General features: G+C 43.8%; 1 protein-coding gene across 24 annotated transcripts in view; it reads left to right on the forward strand.

The window, feature by feature from the left end:
- The window catches only part of LOC139380804 (titin-like), a 178,849-nt gene that overhangs the window by 78,678 nt on the left and 82,153 nt on the right, over positions 1 to 18,018 (forward strand). For all 24 annotated transcript variants that reach the window (XM_071123844.1, XM_071123847.1, XM_071123845.1 and 21 more), the window contains 36 exons: positions 59 to 156; positions 282 to 450; positions 543 to 809; positions 955 to 1,221; positions 1,321 to 1,599; positions 1,689 to 2,097; positions 2,199 to 2,323; positions 2,414 to 2,680; positions 2,768 to 3,037; positions 3,152 to 3,451; positions 3,750 to 4,052; positions 4,140 to 4,327; positions 4,455 to 4,569; positions 4,700 to 4,984; positions 5,112 to 5,263; positions 5,396 to 5,543; positions 5,662 to 5,839; positions 6,102 to 6,223; positions 7,810 to 8,097; positions 8,231 to 8,527; positions 8,649 to 8,835; positions 8,959 to 9,074; positions 9,198 to 9,497; positions 10,007 to 10,306; positions 10,417 to 10,522; positions 10,629 to 10,825; positions 11,047 to 11,352; positions 11,454 to 11,753; positions 11,879 to 12,178; positions 12,375 to 12,677; positions 13,719 to 14,096; positions 14,234 to 14,536; positions 14,695 to 14,994; positions 15,185 to 15,481; positions 15,772 to 16,056; positions 16,289 to 16,582. In XM_071123844.1, the coding sequence (XP_070979945.1) occupies positions 59 to 156; positions 282 to 450; positions 543 to 809; positions 955 to 1,221; positions 1,321 to 1,599; positions 1,689 to 2,097; positions 2,199 to 2,323; positions 2,414 to 2,680; positions 2,768 to 3,037; positions 3,152 to 3,451; positions 3,750 to 4,052; positions 4,140 to 4,327; positions 4,455 to 4,569; positions 4,700 to 4,984; positions 5,112 to 5,263; positions 5,396 to 5,543; positions 5,662 to 5,839; positions 6,102 to 6,223; positions 7,810 to 8,097; positions 8,231 to 8,527; positions 8,649 to 8,835; positions 8,959 to 9,074; positions 9,198 to 9,497; positions 10,007 to 10,306; positions 10,417 to 10,522; positions 10,629 to 10,825; positions 11,047 to 11,352; positions 11,454 to 11,753; positions 11,879 to 12,178; positions 12,375 to 12,677; positions 13,719 to 14,096; positions 14,234 to 14,536; positions 14,695 to 14,994; positions 15,185 to 15,481; positions 15,772 to 16,056; positions 16,289 to 16,582 (8,799 nt within the window). The remainder of the gene's footprint in view (positions 1 to 58; positions 157 to 281; positions 451 to 542; positions 810 to 954; positions 1,222 to 1,320; positions 1,600 to 1,688; positions 2,098 to 2,198; positions 2,324 to 2,413; positions 2,681 to 2,767; positions 3,038 to 3,151; positions 3,452 to 3,749; positions 4,053 to 4,139; positions 4,328 to 4,454; positions 4,570 to 4,699; positions 4,985 to 5,111; positions 5,264 to 5,395; positions 5,544 to 5,661; positions 5,840 to 6,101; positions 6,224 to 7,809; positions 8,098 to 8,230; positions 8,528 to 8,648; positions 8,836 to 8,958; positions 9,075 to 9,197; positions 9,498 to 10,006; positions 10,307 to 10,416; positions 10,523 to 10,628; positions 10,826 to 11,046; positions 11,353 to 11,453; positions 11,754 to 11,878; positions 12,179 to 12,374; positions 12,678 to 13,718; positions 14,097 to 14,233; positions 14,537 to 14,694; positions 14,995 to 15,184; positions 15,482 to 15,771; positions 16,057 to 16,288; positions 16,583 to 18,018) is intronic.

Below are 18,018 nucleotides of genomic sequence, written 5' to 3' on the forward strand. Positions count from 1 at the left end.
TGAACAGAATTCGCAAGCAGAGTTTTAGAGAGTATATAATATATATTTTTGCTTACAGCTCCACATGTTGAGTTCTCTAAGCCACTCCATGATGTTGAGGTCAAAGAAAAGGAAAATGCCAGATTTGAGTGTGAGGTGTCTCGTGAGAATGCCAAGGTAAGTGATTATGAATGAAAATACTTTAAAATAATCAGCTCTACCTAAATGAAAACAGAGGAATCAATTATCATTGGTTTACACGCACAATAATTCTGATGATATATTGTTGTCTGTTCAAACAGGTCAAATGGTACAAGGACGGCAGCGAGATCAGAAAGGGAAAGAAATACGAGATCATTGCCAATGGTGTCAAGCGTATCCTTGTGGTCACCAAGACGGTCTTCGATGATGAAGCAGAGTACGAATGTGACGCTAAGACCTCCAAGTCCTCTGGCATGCTGACAGTTATTGGTAAGGCTTTGTTTTCATTCTCAGTTACTACGAGATTCATATCTATACCATCAACCACATATTTGACTGATTACAATATCTTCTCCTTGCAGAGGAAGAGGCTAAGTTTACCAAGAACCTGTCTAATGTGGAGGGAACAGAAACAGACAGTGTGAAGATGATTTGTGAAGTGTCGAAGGCCAGTGCTGAGGTCACCTGGTGGAAGGGAGACCAGGAACTGCCAGAAGGAGGAAGATATGAACAGGTCACGGATGGAAGGAAGAGAATCTTCATTATTCAAGATCTCAAGATGGAGGACGCTGGAGAGTTTAACTGCAGACTGCATAACGCCAAGACATCTGCAACATTAACACTGAATGGTAAAGAAATCAGATATGAGCTGTAAATTGAAAACATATACATTCTTAAAAATGATATAAATGATGTGCATATATTTGATTGCAGGTTAAGCTGCTGATACAAATGATATGCATCTCCACTCATCTTGCTTTTTTGTTCTTCTAGAACTGGCTGCGGAGTTCATTGCCAGGCCTCAGAGTCTTGAGGTGGTTGAGGGAGAAAAGGCTGAATTTGTCTGCTCAGTCTCTAAAGACACCTATGAAGTCAAATGGCTCAAGGGTGACAAGGAGATTGTATCCGGAGATAAGTATGACGTTGTCTGTGATGGCAAGAGAAGAGCACTGATAGTGAAGAATTGTACACCACATGATGAAGGAGGCTATGTCGCCTTCATTGGGACTACCAAAGCCTCAGCTGACTTGTTTGTCATTGGTGGGTACTTGTACAAATACTGCATAATTTGTTTATTGCTGTCTTCTGTGTCTAATAGAAAACTATAGTTTTGCTGACACTGTTTTTTTCTCTCAACAGAGAAACTCAGAATCATCACACCCATCAAGGATATGCAAGTGAAGGAAGGACAGGAGATCATTTTCAACTGTGAGGTGAACACTGAGGGAGCTAAAGCTAAGTGGCTGAAGAACGAGGAGACCATGTTTGAGAGCAGCAAGTTTGTCATGATCCAGAAAGACAACGTGTTCTCTCTGAGGATCAAGGGTGCTCAGAAGGCAGACGAAGCCACGTATACTATTACATTGACAAATCATCGTGGTGAACATGCCAAGAGCGATGCCAATGCCAAAGTACAAGGTAAATACAGTAACTTATTTCATTTTGCTGGATACAAATACTGTAGGATGTTATTGAGGAACTAACTTGTCTATCATGTGAATTCACAGAGGAGAAGCTCAAGATTATTGAGCCTCTTGAGGACTGTGAGACACAAGAGAAGAAGACCATCAGCTTCACTTGCAAGGTGAACAGACCTGATATCACCATCAAATGGATGAAGGCTGGTCAGGAGATCACCATGAGCAAACGAATCCTGTACCGTGTGGAGAAAGATAAGCACACACTGACCATCAAGGACTGTGTCATGGACGATGAGGGTGAATACACCGCCATGGCTGGTGATGACAAGTGCACTGCTGAGCTGATCCTCAACGAAGCTCCCACTGACTTCTCCACACCACTCAAAGACCAGACCATCACTGAGTTTGAGGATGCTGAGTTTTCTTGCAAGCTGTCTAAAGAGAAGGCTGTTGTGAAATGGTACAGGAATGGTCGTGAGATCAGAGAGGGACCCAGGTACAAATTTCCCATTGATTGAATGGTTGGTTGTGTGTTGATAACGTTATGAGTATTGAATAGAAAGGTCTGAAAAAGTTGTCTTGCTTGTGTTTTGACAGATACTCATTTGAGAAAGATGGCAGGATTTGCAAACTCAAGATCAAGAAGTGCAGACCTGACGATGAGTGTGAATATGCCTGCGGCGTGGAAGACAGGCGATCCAGGGCACGCCTCTTTGTTGAAGGTAAGTTGTTCATTTTCTAATGCTTTCTAATACACAATCACGCTTTGGGAGATTCGTTATCCTGATGTATTATGTTGTTCTTTCTCACAGAGACCCCAGTTGAGATCGTCAGACCACCTCAGGATGTGTTTGAGCCTCCAGGCTCAGATATTGTGTTTGAGGTGGAGCTCAACAAAGACAGAGTTGAGGTCAAATGGATGAGGAACAACATGATCATCGTCCAGGGTGACAAGTACCAGATGATGAGCGAGGGCAAGGTCCACAGACTCCAGGTGTGTGAGGTCAGGCCTCGGGACCAAGGAGAGTACAGAGTCGTTGCCAAGGAGAAGGATGCCAGAGCCAAGCTGGAACTGGCAGGTATGTCAGAGTCACCATCCTGAACTCTTGAACACTTCTCGGTTTTAACGGTTGTTTTGTATTCACACTTGTAATTTTCCATCACAGCTGTGCCAAAGATCAAGACAACTGATCAGAACCTGGTCACAGACGCTGGAAAGCCTTTTGTCATGGCGATCCCCTACGATGCCTATCCTCGTGCAGAGGCTGAGTGGTTCTTCGACATAGTTAGCCTGCCTGTGCAGAACATTGACACCTCCGCAGACAAGACAGAATACAGGCTGAAGAGCCCCAAAAAGACAGATCAGGGCAGGTACAAGATTGTCATCAAGAACAAACATGGACAGGGAGAGGCATTCATCAATCTGGATGTTATTGGTAAGTCTAGGACTGTCATGGTTCTACTCTTTTTGAATATCATCTAATGGATTACAGTACTAAGATAGTTCAGGATGCTTGAAAAGTTGGTCATTAATGTTTTGTGATCTCCAGATGTCCCTGGACCTGTGAAGAACCTCAAAGTGGTTGACACCGCCGACGGTGAGGTCAGCCTGGCCTGGGAAGAGCCAGAGAGTGATGGTGGCAGCAAGATCATTGCATATGTGGTGGAGAGGCGTGATATCAAGCGCAAGACATGGACCCTTGCCACTGACCGTGCTGACGCTCCAGAATACTCTGTTAGCGGTCTCCAGAGGGACAACAAGTACCTCTTCAGAGTATGTGCTCGCAACAGAGTGGGCAGTGGACCCACTGTGGAGACAGACGAAGCTGTCCAGGCCAAGAATAAGTTTGGTAAGCAATACTTGACTACTGTAGAATACAAATGCATGAATTTTACCAATATTAAGTACAACTGTACCATTATAGCATCAAAAGCTAAACAAATAGGGCCTCCCGGGTGGTGCAGTGGTCTAAGGCACGCATGGCTCTTAACCTTCATCTCTCCTGAGCCCGTATGGGAGTTGTAGCGATGAGACAAGACAGTAACAACTAACAATTGGATACCATGAAATTGGGGAGAAAAGGGGGGTGAAAGAAAAGCTAAACAAATAATCATCTTTAAAAATCTTTCTCTCTGTTTTTACTTCAGATGTGCCAGAGGCACCTGAGGATGTTGTGGTTGGCATCGTGAACAGGTTTGGAGCCACAGTCTCCTGGGAAAAACCAAAGTCTGATGGTGGATCTGAGATCACCTCCTACATCATTGAGTTCCGTGACAGGACCTCTGTGAGCTGGGAGGTAGCTATGATCGCCAAGGCTCTGGACCGCACAGCCACTCTCACTGATGTCGTTGAGAACAAGGAATACATCTTCCGTGTCAAAGCCGAAAACAAGGCTGGCGTTGGCAAACCAAGTGCTGCCACCGATCCAGTTAAGATCATGGACCCCATTGGTGAGTCAAGATAATGTTGTTCTGACCAACTGACCCCAATGTTTATGTGGCATAGATAACAGTTGAACACTTTCAAATCTATTACAGAGAAACCAAGCCCACCATTGAACTTCAACTACACTGACCAGACAAAGAACTCTGTCCAGCTGACATGGGAGACCCCCGCCAGCAATGGAGGAAGCATGATCACTGGCTACATTATTCAGAAGTGTGAGGATGGAACAGACAAGTGGCTCAGATGCAATGCCAGGCTCTGTCAGGACCTTAACTACAAGGTAATTGCCACTTTCTTTTTTCAAGCAGTGAAATATGCTTGTTGCCAGTTTGTTCAATTTGTACTGTCATTTGTATTGATTCCACCCCTTATTACATTGTACTGATTGACTTTTGTTGTTGTCCTAGGTATCTGGACTGAAGCAGGGGATGCAGTACCACTACAGAGTGTGTGCAGAGAACGCAGCCGGAGTTTCAGATCCAGCTGATAAGCTTGGACCTCTCTTGGCAGACGATTGTCATGGTGTGTTGTTATTCAACGTTAACTTAAAACAGAGAAAATAGATACTAGAACATAATTTGGCTTTTTTAAATAAATACAAAATGCAAATATTTAATGTGGTTGTTAACATAATGTTGTTTTTTCATTTTAGTTGGACCTTCCATGGATCTCAGTGGATTTAAGGATGGCCTGGAGGTCATTGTTCCTCATCCACTTGTTATCCGCGTCCCTCTTCTTGGATATCCCACACCCACCGCCAAGTGGAGCTGTGGTGATAAAGAGCTCACTGCTGGTGACCGTGTGTCCATGGTTACAAGGAGCACCTACACAGAACTGACAGTGGCTCCAAGTGTGCGTCCAGACAAAGGCACATACACTCTGCACCTGGAGAATGATGTGACCAGTGCCTTTGGAGAGATTGAAGTCAATGTTATTGGTAAGTTATACCCTTGTGATGAAAAAACAACTAGTCTTCATGTTACCAACTTAATTAATATGTTACAGCCCTCTCACCGTGTAGTAGTACTGGCAGTATTTGCTCATTATTTACAATTTGTGTTTAGCATCACCAAGTGCACCCAAAGACTTCAAGGTTTCCGAGGTGACAAGACACCATGTCCACCTGATGTGGGAGGCACCAGAGCATGATGGAGGAAGCCCAGTTATTGGCTACCAAATCGAAAAGAAGGAAGTGTCCCGCAAGACCTGGGTCAAGGTATATCTTATGAGTACACTTTGAATGACAAATTCGTGTTCCTATAACCATAACCGCTAAGGAATAAATGTGTCTATATGTATATGCTCCCCATTCATCCTAATACTAATTTATATTGTGATTGCTTTTCAGGTTTGCATGGGTGTACAGGACCTGGAGTTCACTGTGGCAGATGTCATTGAAGGCAAAGAGTATTTGTTCAGTGTTACTGCAATCAACAAGTGTGGCCCAGGAGAGCCTGCCTACATTGACGAGCCAGTCAATGTGTCCTCGCCTGCCAGTGAGTACTTATCCTTCTTAAAAACTGATTGCAGTAACATATTTATTTGTACACTTCAACTAAATCATACACAAGTTCTACCACGATTTGAAAATGTAAACCATGTGTTTATTCCAAGCTGTGCCGGATCCACCTGAGAACCTGAAATGGAGAGACAAGTCAGGAAAGGGCATCTTCCTGTACTGGGAGCCACCCAAGTACGACGGCGGAGCTTCAATCAAGAGCTACGTTGTAGACAAATGCCAGCGTGGCACAGACAAGTGGGAGCCATGTGGAGACCCACTGCCTGAGCTGAAGTAAGATCCTAATCTCTATCACTGTTACTCTAAATTAGTGTTGTACACAGCCTGAGGTTCAATCAGATTTAGATTTTTGGATAGCGGTGCATTTCCTGATAGTTTAGCATACTTTCAGAAGTATGTTTAATTTGCAAATGATCAAACCCCATGCTGGGGGGTGACTAAATAATACTAAAACTGACAGTTGATCATGTTCTATTAACAATGAAAGGGAGAATACTTATTTTCTAAGTTTAACCAGATTGTTGGTTCCCTTTAGATTCCAGGTGACAGGTCTGATTGAGGGACAGTGGTATGCCTACCGTGTGAGGGCCATCAACAGGCTGGGAGCAGGCAAACCCTGCAGGGCTACAGATGAGATCCTGGCTGTTGATCCCAAAGGTAATCAAATCAAATCAAATTGTATTAGTCACATGCGCCGAATACAACAGGTGTATAGTGAAATGCTTACTTATATTGAAATGCTTACTTATAGTGAAATGCTTATTTATAGTGAAATGCTTACTTATAGTATAGTGAAATGCTTACTTATAGTGAAATGCTTACTTACGAGCCCCTAACCAACAATGCAGTTAAAACAAAATACAGATAAGAAATTTAAGTAGAAGTAATTAAAGAGCAGCAGTAAAATAACAATAGCGAGACTATATACAGGGGGTACCGGTACAGAGTCGATGTGCGGGGGCACCGGTTATTTGAGGTGATATGTACATGTGGGTAGAGTTGTTAAAGTGACTATGCATAGATGATAACAACAGAGAGTAGCAGCGGTGTAAAAGAGGGGGAGGGGGAACAATGCAAATAGTCTGGGTAGCCATTTGATTAGGTGTTCAGGAGGCTTATGACTTGGGGGTAGAAACTGTTTAGAAGCCTCTTGGACCTAGACTTGGCGCTCCGGTAGCAGAGAGAACAGTGTATGACTAGGGTGACGGGTGTCTTTGACAATTTTTAGGCCCTTCCTCTGACACCGCCTGGTATAGAGGTCCTGGATGGCAGAGAACTTGGCCACAATGATGTACTGGGCCATTCACACTACCCTCTGTAGTGCCTTGCCATCGGAGGTCGAGCAGTTGCCATACCAGGCAGTGATGCAACCCGTCAGGATGCTCTTGATGGTGCAGCTATAGAACCTTTTGAGGATCTGAGGACCCATGCAAAAAAAATGTCAGCCTCCTGAGGGGGAATACGTTTTGTCGTGCCCTCTTCACGACTGTCTTGGTGTGCTTGGACCATGTTAGTTTGTTGGGTGGTGTGGACACCAAGGAACTTGAAGCTCTCAACCTGCTCCACTGCAGCCCCGTCGATGAGAATGGGGGTGTGCCCTGTCCTCTTTTCCCTGTAGTCCACAATCATCTCCTTAGTCTTGCTTACGTTATTGGAGAGGTTGTTTTCCTGGTACCACACGGCCAGGTCTCTGACCTCCTCCCTATAGGCTGTCTCGTCGTTGTCAGTGTTGTGTCATCAACAAACTTAATGATGGTGTTGGAGTCGTGCCTGGCTGTGGGTTCAGGAGTGAACAGGGAGTACAGGAGGGGGCTGATCACGAACCCCTGAGGGGCCCCTGTGTTGAGGATCAGCGTGGCGGATGTGTTGTTACCTACCCTTACTACCTGGGGGTGGCCTGTCAGGAAGTCCAGGAACTTTGAGGGCACTATGGTGTTGAACGCAGAGCTGTAGTCTATGAATAGCATTCTCACATAGGTGTTCCTTTTGTCCAGGTGGGAAAGAGCAGTGTGGAGTGCAATAGAGATTGCATCATCTGTGGATCTGTTGGGGCGGTATGCAAATTGGAGTGGGTCTAGGGTTTCTAGGATAATGGTGTTGATGTATAGGAAATGTATATAATCATGATAATAATACCTAGGATTTACATAGCTCTTTTCTGAATCCTAAAGACACGTACTCTGAGTTAAACTCTCAGTGGTTTGTTGCAGAAATGTCACTCTGTTTCCAATTGATCCCAACAGAGCCTCCAGAAATTCAACTGGACGTGAAGTTGCTGGCTGGTTTGACCGCCAGAGCCGGAACCAAGATTGAGCTTCCAGCTGATATTGTCGGAAAGCCAGAACCCAAGGTAAAATGGACCAAGGCTGACCTGGTCCTGAAGGGAGATGATCGCATCACCATCGATACCAAGACGGGAAACTCCACTTTGTCTATCGCCAAAACTGTCAGAGAAGACACATCTACCTACATCATTGAGGCAGTCAACAGCAGTGGTCGTGCTACCGCAACTGTTGATGTCAACATTCTTGGTACGATATATTTTTTACCCTATACGATATATATTTTTTTCCCCCTAAATGTCAATGTCAATAAATGTCAATTTACAACTTTGGAACAACACATTTTTCATGTTTATAACAATATTTTAATGTCACCCTACAGATAAGCCTGGTCCTCCAGCTGCGTTTGATATCTCTGAGATCACCAACCACTCCTGCTACCTGGCCTGGAACCCTCCCAGAGATGATGGAGGTTCTGTCGTCACCAACTACATTGTGGAGCTCAGACCCTTCGACAAAGAGGAGTGGACCAAACTGTCATCCACTGTGAAACAAACCACCTTCAATGCCACCAAACTCACCCCTGAAAAGGAATACGTCTTCAGAGTACAAGCTGAGAACCAGTACGGCATCGGCGCCCCTAATGAGCATGTGCCAATCATCGCCAAATACTCCTTTGGTACGTTATCTACTATCTTATATTTATGTTGTCAATGTAATATACTTTATACACTGAAATTCATTAAACATAGTCCTCTGTTCTATTATTGCATTATATATGTGTTGCTGTTGTCTTTTAGATCCTCCTGGTGCTCCATCCAGATTGCAGCCTTCTGATATTGCTAAGGACTCTTTGACTCTGACATGGTACGAGCCTGATGAGGATGGTGGCAGTCCTATCACTGGGTACTGGATCGAGAGGTTCGACCCAGAAAATGACAAATGGATCAGATGCAACAAGCTGCCCATCAAGGACATCACCTTTAGGTACAGTTGGCCTGTTTAGGTTCTATAATTATACTATACTATAGTTAACTATTATTTTACATTTTGTCATTTTGAATGTGTATATCCACAGTCGTATCAAATATGTCTATATATTAATTTCAGGGTGAAGGGCCTGCCTACCAAGAAGAAGTACAAGTTCCGTGTCTTGGCTGAGAATCTTGCAGGACCAGGAAAACCAAGCACCGAGACTGATCCAGTCTTGGTCAAGGATCCAATTGGTATGTTGTGTTATATTGATCATTTAGTTATATTATTTTCAGATAGCTATATCATTTAAAGAAAACAAGTATCATCAGCAAAATAAGACCTGTCATAAACCTGTTATGTTACTTGTTTTCCAGATCCTCCATGGGCTCCTGGCAAACCCTTCATCAGAGAAATAGCTAAGACATCTGCCTCCCTGCAATGGACCAGGCCAGAGCACGACGGCGGTGCCAAGATCGAGGGTTACATCATTGAGTTCCTGAAGACTGGTACCGAAGCATGGATCAGAGCAGCAGAGGACGTGCCCCAGACTGAGCACTTCCTGAAGGGTTTGATGGAGAAACAGGAGTACTCATTCAGAGTCAAGGCCGTCAACTGCGCAGGAGAGAGTGAGCCCAGTGACCCAAGCGATCCTGTGGTCTGCAAGGAAAGACTCTGTAAGTCATTATGTTAACTCCGACAATTAGGCTGAGAGCAGGGATCCCCAACTGGCGGCTCGCTGGCCAAATTTGATTGTGGGTGATTTTATTTGGCCCCCCAAGCTTGATGAAAAAATAAAGTTGATAAATTTGTAATATTTTTATTGTTATACATAATAGACTGTAAAAACACCAGCAAATCAGCTCCAAGTGATTTGAATTTTGGAAATCTGTTCCAAAGTATTCCCATGCATAATATGGAGGTATATGTGATTGTATACAAATGTAAGCAAGATTTGAAATGATGTTTTTGTGAAATATTATATATGTTTGGTCTTCTTGCGGTCACATTGCAGTCTACAAATTATTTGTAATTATGTTCCGGCCCCCTGACCATCTGCTCAACAAAAAATTGTCCCTCAGCTGAATCCAGTTGATGATCCCTGGCTATGAGAGACAATACCAGTTGGATGACTATTTGGAATTGGAAATTATATGAGCTTAATTTTGCCTTTTCTATTCAACAGATCCTCCATCACCTCCTCAATGGCTTGAGGTGGCCAACATCACAAAGATCAACGCTGAGCTGAAGTGGCAGGCTCCTGACAACGACGGTGGCTCTCCAATCACCAACTACGTTGTTGAGAAGAGGGATGTCAGGCGTAAGACCTGGACTGCGGTGGACACCACTGTGAAGGAGCTGAAGTACACTGTCACTCCACTGAATGAGGGCTCTCTCTATGTGTTCCGTGTGGCTGCTGAGAACGCAGTCGGACAGAGTGATTACTGTGAACTGGAAGACTCTGTTCTAGCTAAAGATACTTTCAGTACGTTTCTATCCGGTCCCGCTTCAGTCATTCTGTTGTTGATGGAGAGTTAAAGTCAGTGGAGTAGTTCTTACAACGTATGAACTTTGCTTTTATCTTTTTCTTTCCAGCCACTCCTGGGCCACCCTATGCCTTGACTATTGTGGAGGTGTCCAAGAGACACGTTGAACTGAAATGGGAAGCTCCAAAGAGTGATGGTGGGAGACCCATTACAAAGTAAGTGAATAACAAACTTGTAATTGTCTATATGTTTGTCATGACAGTATTTGTATTAAAGTAATTTTAAACAGTTTTAAAATAATACATACCATTTGCTTTTTAGGTATGTCATTGAGAAGAAAGAGAAACTTGGAACCCGCTGGGTGAAGTCTGGAAAGACCCCTGACGCTCTGTGCACCTACAAAGTCACAGACGTGGATGAGGGCACTGAGGTTCAGTTCCAGGTCCGTGCTGAGAATGAGGCTGGTGTTGGGCACCCTAGTGAACCAACAGAAGTAGTCACCATTGAGGATGCTACAAGTGAGTTGTCTGTTACATTCTCAATGTATATTCATATTATACTGTAGTATGATTATTTAATATAACTTTGTCTTGGCATGGCAAAGGCAATCAATATTAGGAAGGAAAAGGTGCAACTCTCGCTCACACCCCACGAGACACCTCTTCTTCCATTGGTAGAGTGCCTTCCACTACTTTTCAAAAGCAACCAATGTGAATAATGTGTTTTTTCTTCTTCCCAGGTCCACCATCTCCTCCTGTTGACTTGGTCATAGTTGATGCCAGTAGAGAGCATATCAACATTACCTGGAAGGTACCATTGAAGAATGGAGGTAGCCCCATCACAGGATACCATGTTGAGCTCCGAGAGGCTAAAGCTGAGAAGTGGATGAGAATCAACACTCGCCCAGTCAAGGAGCTCAAATACAAAGCAGAGGAAAGCATCAAGCCAGAGAAACAATATGTTCTGAGAGTCCGTGCCATCAACTCTGTTGGTGTCAGCGATCCTTCTGCCATTTCTGAGAAGGTCTTTGCCAAGGATCCAGACAGTAAGCATACTTACCATAAGTGTCAAATGGAAATAAATCTTATGCCACTTATTGAAAATAAATGGGAAGTAACATATACATCTCTTTATCCACTCTCTCAGGTATTCCTACTATGGATATGGAGGCCCTAGACATTGTGGTGGTTGAGGGTGACAAGCTGCATATCAACATCCCATACAATGCCGTCCCCAAACCAGAGATGGTCTGGAGCAAAATCATCCACACAGATACTGCCTCTGACACAAAGTTACAGAATGACGACAGACGGTTGATGACTTGTGAGCTCAACAGTGTTCACCTGGAAGTGATGAAGTGTGTGCATGATGATGCTGGAGAATACTCCGTCACTCTGGAGAATGCGATTGGAACAGCCACCAGAATCATCAACGTTAAAGTTATTGGTAAGATTCACGAATAGTATTCACTTGAATTCTTCACTGTGAAAATATTTGGTGTTAAGTCAAGATATTTATTACTTCAAATGCAGAAAACAGACTGTATAGCATATTCTGCGTTATATTCACAGGTCTGCCCGGCCAATGCAAGGACATCAATGCAGATGAGATCACTAAGAACTCCTGCAAGCTGACATGGGAGGCTCCAGAGAGTGATGGTGGTACTCCAATTCTCCACTACGTTCTGGAGCGTAGAGGGGCTTCTAATAAGACTTTCAGGCCTCTGATGTCAGGAGAAAACATCCTGACCTACCAGGTCAACGATCTCAAGCTGAACGAAGAATATCACTTCCGGGTCAAGGCTGTCAACAAGGTCGGCTCTGGGCCATTCCTGGAGCTCCGCAACCCTGTCATCACTATGGAAGTGAAACGTAAGTGTTCTGGAGCACTTTCCAACTTTTCACAGTTGGTTAGAATTGCTTGATAGTTTCTTCACCACCATTTTTGAAGGAGCAGGAACGCATTATATAGGAGAATGTGTTGGATGTATGAACCTTTCCCGGCTCCATGGATTATGGATTGCAGAGAAATGTATTGATGTTATTTTTCCTGCTTTGTTATTTACAGAGAAACCAGATCCACCCATTGATGTTGAGGCTCATGATCCAACCGCCAACTCTATCACACTGACCTGGAAACCACCAGTGTCTGACGGTGGTTGCGCCATCACTGGCTACATCCTGGAATGCATTGAGAAGGATGGTGATAGATTCCAGAGAATCAACCCATCCCTGGTGCCTGGTTTCACCTATGTGGTGAAAGATATGACAGAAGGCAAAGAGTATCAGTTCCGTGTTCGCGCTGAGAACGCTGCTGGAGTCAGCGAGCCGTCTCGCAGCACTCCACTGACCATGATCGCTGCTCCCGTTGGTATGGCTACCCTTTTGACATTGTTTCATTTTTGTTTGTTACTTGTTCTGTTTGTAAAAGCCTTTGGGTCCTTTAAAAGCGCTCCAAATGGACTCTGATGGCGTCTGATGTACACCAATTCGAAAGATCAAGTGCTAGATTCTATCAGATCCGTGCTAGCCGACACGCGCATGTTTTGCCGGTGTCGGAGATACAACTGTGTTAGAGCTGTTAAATCCACAAGCAGCTCCTTGTGCTACCTTGTTGTGAAAACTGCCATTGGATGCAACGAAACCACACCCAACTTTATTTCTGACAAATCCCATGCAGCCGCGTTAGAAGTTCATGCAGCCACGTTACAAGTTCAAACACTCGAATGCGTGATGTTTTCTTGTCTACACTATTGTCTACACTTTGATTAGACTGATAGGCTATAAATCCCCCCATCCAAATTAACATGAAAACATGCATTAGCCTGTCACTATTTCTATAATCGATAGAGCTTATATGATATTGCCGTTTTGAACTTCTAACACAGTATAGGGATAATAAGGAAGGGAGTGGTTCGTGACACACGAGCAGCCGCTCACCGATTGGTCAGCTCATACCACAGCTACACCTCCAACACACTATGTGGATGTTGGCCAATGCAGTTGACGCTATATCTGATTGAATCGAGGCTGAAGTGTATGTCGAATAATAACATGTAGTTTAACCCATACAAATAGAATGAATAGAACAGGCTTGGAATCTTTAACCCTAGCAATGTTACTGGAAAATGTATTGTACACTCGCAATGGCTGCCTGGTCTTGTGATGCAATAACTTCCATGGTGATTTGGAATGTTCTATCAACTGATGCTTGATTGCCATGGTAATGTAGAATGTTCATTGAAATGATGCAGCTCATGCAATCAGATTGAAGGGTACACTTCCTGCTTTTACTTCTGGCATGGATACACTCACAATGGCTACCAGTCTTTCCATTATGCCATTATTGACTTGAATGGGGACACCTCATTCTATTTCTATGGTTTATTCTTTGTGTTGTCAATTCTTTCAGAAAAACCCAAGGTGTCCCTCCATGCTCGCCTGCAGCACGGCCTGTGCATCAGGAAGGGTGAAGAGATCCGCCTGGACGCCTACATCTCTGGCGCTCCATACCCAACTGTCACCTGGCTCAGGAACAACGAAGACGTCAAGCATGTACCAGAGAAGAAGCCAGTACTGCCTATTCTGAAGAAGAAGGGGGCCAAGGTTGAACCTGAAGAACCTGAGGTGTTTGTAACCCCTCTTCATGAGCGTCTTTCTTATGCTGTAAAGAAGGGCGAGACCGCAATCATGGTGCGAGACTCCATCAGAGCTGACCACGGTCACTTCTGCATCCAGGCCGAGAACTCTCATGGTGTTGCAACTGCATACTGTGACGTCAACGTCCTTGGTAAGCCAATGATCCTCATCACAAACTATTTTCAGTCATTTTTCAGAACTTTACTTACTTACTTAGTCATTTTACTCCTCCTGGAGCATAACCCATCAACAAGAGTTTCAACATTCTCTTTTCTATGATTTGTACAGATAAGCCTGGACCTCCAGTGAACTTTGTCTTTGAGGAGATCAGGGACACCTCTGTCATCTGCAAGTTCGACCCTCCTCTTGACGATGGTGGTAGTGAGATCCTGAACTACATCCTTGAAAAGAAAGACAACAAGAATGAAGATATTGGATGGATCACGGTAACTTCAACCCTCAAGGTTTGCAACTATCCTGTTACCAAACTGATTGAAGGAAAGGAGTACATCTTCCGTATTACCGCTGAGAACAAGTTTGGCTGCGGACCTTCATGTCTCTCTGAGCCAGTCGTTGCCAAGAACCAATTCGGTAAATATCTACAATGACATTTCTGTTTTTCCTTTACTATCAGTTATAAACGTTTGTTGAAATGTGTATTTTCCCTTTACTATCACTGGTATAAGTGTTTGTTTTTGTCAATAACTGCCAATTACAACATTCTACTTTTCCCCTTCTATTCTTTCAAGATCCACCCGATGCTCCAAACACACCCAGAATTGGAGAGGTGACTGCCAACAGTGTGTTCATCTCCTGGCATGAGCCCAAGGACAACGGTAGTCCCATCCTGGGCTACTGGATCGAGAGGAAGGAAATGAACAGCAAACACTGGACTAGGGTGAACCGATTCCTGCTCAATACCCTCTCTGTGAAGATTGAGGGTCTTATGGAAGGCCTGGTATACATATTCAGAGTCTGTGCAGAGAATCTGGCTGGCCCCGGACCCTTCAGTGTCCCAACTGATCCCCAGATTGCTATGGATCCAATCTGTAAGTTTATCTGAGAATAGATACCAACAGTTTTTTTTCTTTATTACTTAGTCAAACATTGATGTCAATGGGAGTTTATGTGAAAATGTGTTATAAGTGGAAGTTAGGATTCACCCCTATATGTCTTAGTTGACACACTATCATCAATATTATAAGCATTGGCTCAAGTTATCTCTTTCTGCCTCTACAGTGCCACCTGGCCCACCCACTCCAAGAGTTATTGATACATCTGCGACAACAGTTGATATCGCCTGGGTTCCCCCCCTGTACAATGGAGGAGGAGATATACTTGGCTACCATGTTGAGAGTGTTCTGGCTGGAGAGAAGGAATGGAAACGTAGTACAGAGTTCAGATGCAAGGAGCTGAAGTATACAGTGACTGGGCTGACAGAGGGCGCTGACTATTACATCCGGGTTATTGCTGTCAATGATGCCGGACCGGGTGCACCTGGCATGACTGAACCAGTCACTGTGAAGGAGCCTCAAGGTATCTATCAATCAATCAAACAATCAAATGTATTTATAAAGTCCTTTTTATATCAGCAGTTGTCTCATAGTGCTTTACAATAAATAACCTTGCGTTGACCCCAGAGAACAAGCCAGTTAACTCATATCGTGAAATCATTCAGCTTCCCCATTTAGCTCAACCAGTCAGCTCATATAGCGCAAATATGTCACCGAGCTAATGATATCATACTACCATATAATATTTATTAAAAAAAATTATTGGCCTAAAGTGTACTCATTAAACAAACATTTCTATGTCTATGTCCCCAGAGCCCCCAGTAGTTGACTTTGATGCCTCTGTGAAGAACGGAGTCATCATCAAAGCCGGCGAGGCACTGAGACTGCCAGCGTTCGCCATCGGCAGACCACAACCGGAAGTGAAATGGATGAAGGATGAGGCTGAAACTGACAAAGAGCATGTTGTGATCGAAACAGAAGGAAAGAACAGCCTTCTGTTCATCAAGTACGCCAAGAGAACTGATCACGGAAAGTACCAGATCTCTGGAACCAACAGCAGTGGAACCAAATCTGCTGTCACTAGAGTTGACGTCATGGGTAAGTGTGCAAGCAATCAATTGCTCATATAGGCCCCATCTCAGAGGAGAAGTGCTGATCTAGGATCATGTCCCCACTGTCCATATAATCTTGTTCATTATAATCTAAAAGGCTAAACTGATCCTAGATCAGCACTACTATTCTGAGACTTTTTATGAATACAGGCCATAGTTCTCCTATCATGAGTTTTCTCATCCTCTTAATTTTTACCCTTTTGTGTGGTTGTGACTAGATGTCCCTGGGCCTGTGGTTAATCTGAAGACTACTCATGTCACCAAGAAGAACATCAGCTTGAGCTGGGCAGATCCTCTAGATAACGGTGGCAGCGATGTCATCGGCTACATAGTGGAGAAAAAGGATGCAAAAATGAAGCTATTCAGACAACCTATCGAGATTGCTTCATGCAAGTGTGACATTCAGGGTTTGCTTTCAGAGGAAGAGTACGATTTCCGTGTTTTTGCAAGGAACAAGTACGGTGATGGCGCCCCAACGGACATTGGGCCTATTCTGGCTTCGGATCCCAAAGGTGAAGAGTGAAGAAAAAAGCTAATTCAAAGATGTTAGAATTTTATCTGGTTCTAAGATCCATTACATTGAGTTTGAGTTTATTTTTATTTTTACAGGGACAGTGCACATTAATCAACGTTTCAGTAAAAGTGCCGGTTTTAGCCAGCCGGCTAATTTTCAACCGCAGTCCCTGGGCAGGTTATTAAAAAAAATTACAATATAGACAATAGCAGCATAGAACAAGCAAGACATAGCAACATAGGACAAGCAAGACATAGCATACAGAGCAACATAGGACAAGCAAGACGTAGCATACAGACAGAGCAACATAAAACAAAAAGCAGCAAGACAAAATTCATAAAAGCAACAAAGTGTTTCCACACCTCACAAGCTACAGACAACAGACAACATGGAAAGCGGCAACACACAGCTAGGGACCATGTTCACAAATCTGATTGACCTTTAGCCATGTCTTCAAGCATTTTGTGAAAGTGTGATATGTGGTGCAGTTATGTGTGTCTGATGGCAGTGTATTCCAGACATGGGAAGCTCTCACAGAGAATGCAGATTTACTAAAGGTGCTTTTCCTTAGGGGAACTATACAGTCACCTCTCATGGCAGACCTTGTGGATCTGCTGCCATATGTCTGGGTTTTCTGTTTAACAAAAATATTGAGTGGAGGAGGAGCCAGGCCATTAAGGATCTTGAATACAAGACATGTGTCGGTGTATTGCACAAGATTTTCCCAACTCAAGAGCTCATGCTTTCTAAGAATGTGACAATGATGATGGCTATTGGGCTTCCTATCAAGCACTTTGAGAGCCTGTTTGTAGACAGACTGAATAGGTTTTAATGTTGTACAGCAAGCTTGGGCCCAACTAGTCAAGCAGTATGTTAAGTGGGGGAGTATCATAGTTTCGAAGTACAGTTTTGCTACCTCTGTAGTCAAACAATTTCGTACAAATCGGAAATTAGCTAGGTTGAATTTGGTTATTTGAATTACTTTTTTCACATGCTTTTTAAAAGAGAGGTTGGAATCAAGTATGATGCCAAGGTACTTAAAATCAGATACCACCTGAAGCTTCTCCCCTGACACATAGACATCTGGCTCAGTAGCATCTGTTGCCCTCTTTGTGAAGAACATGCAAACAGTTTTTTTCACATTGAGATGCAAACACGAGTCACTGAGCCACTTTGTAACCTGGACCATTACAGTAGTGAGTTCTTGTGCAGCTTGTTGTTTGCTCTTTGCATGCACATATATCACTGTATCATCTGCATACATTTGAACTTCAGACCCAGTACAGACAGAAGGCAGATCATTAATGTACAGGCTGAACAGAAGGGGCCCCAGTATTGACCCTTGGGGCACGCCCACATCATAGCTACGAGTGGGCGACAGCTCATTGCTCACTCTGACACACTGAGTTCTGCCTTCAAGGTATGATTTCATCC

Source organism: Oncorhynchus clarkii, chromosome 22 (assembly GCF_045791955.1).
Source record: "Oncorhynchus clarkii lewisi isolate Uvic-CL-2024 chromosome 22, UVic_Ocla_1.0, whole genome shotgun sequence".
Taxonomy (NCBI): Eukaryota; Metazoa; Chordata; class Actinopteri; order Salmoniformes; family Salmonidae; genus Oncorhynchus; species Oncorhynchus clarkii.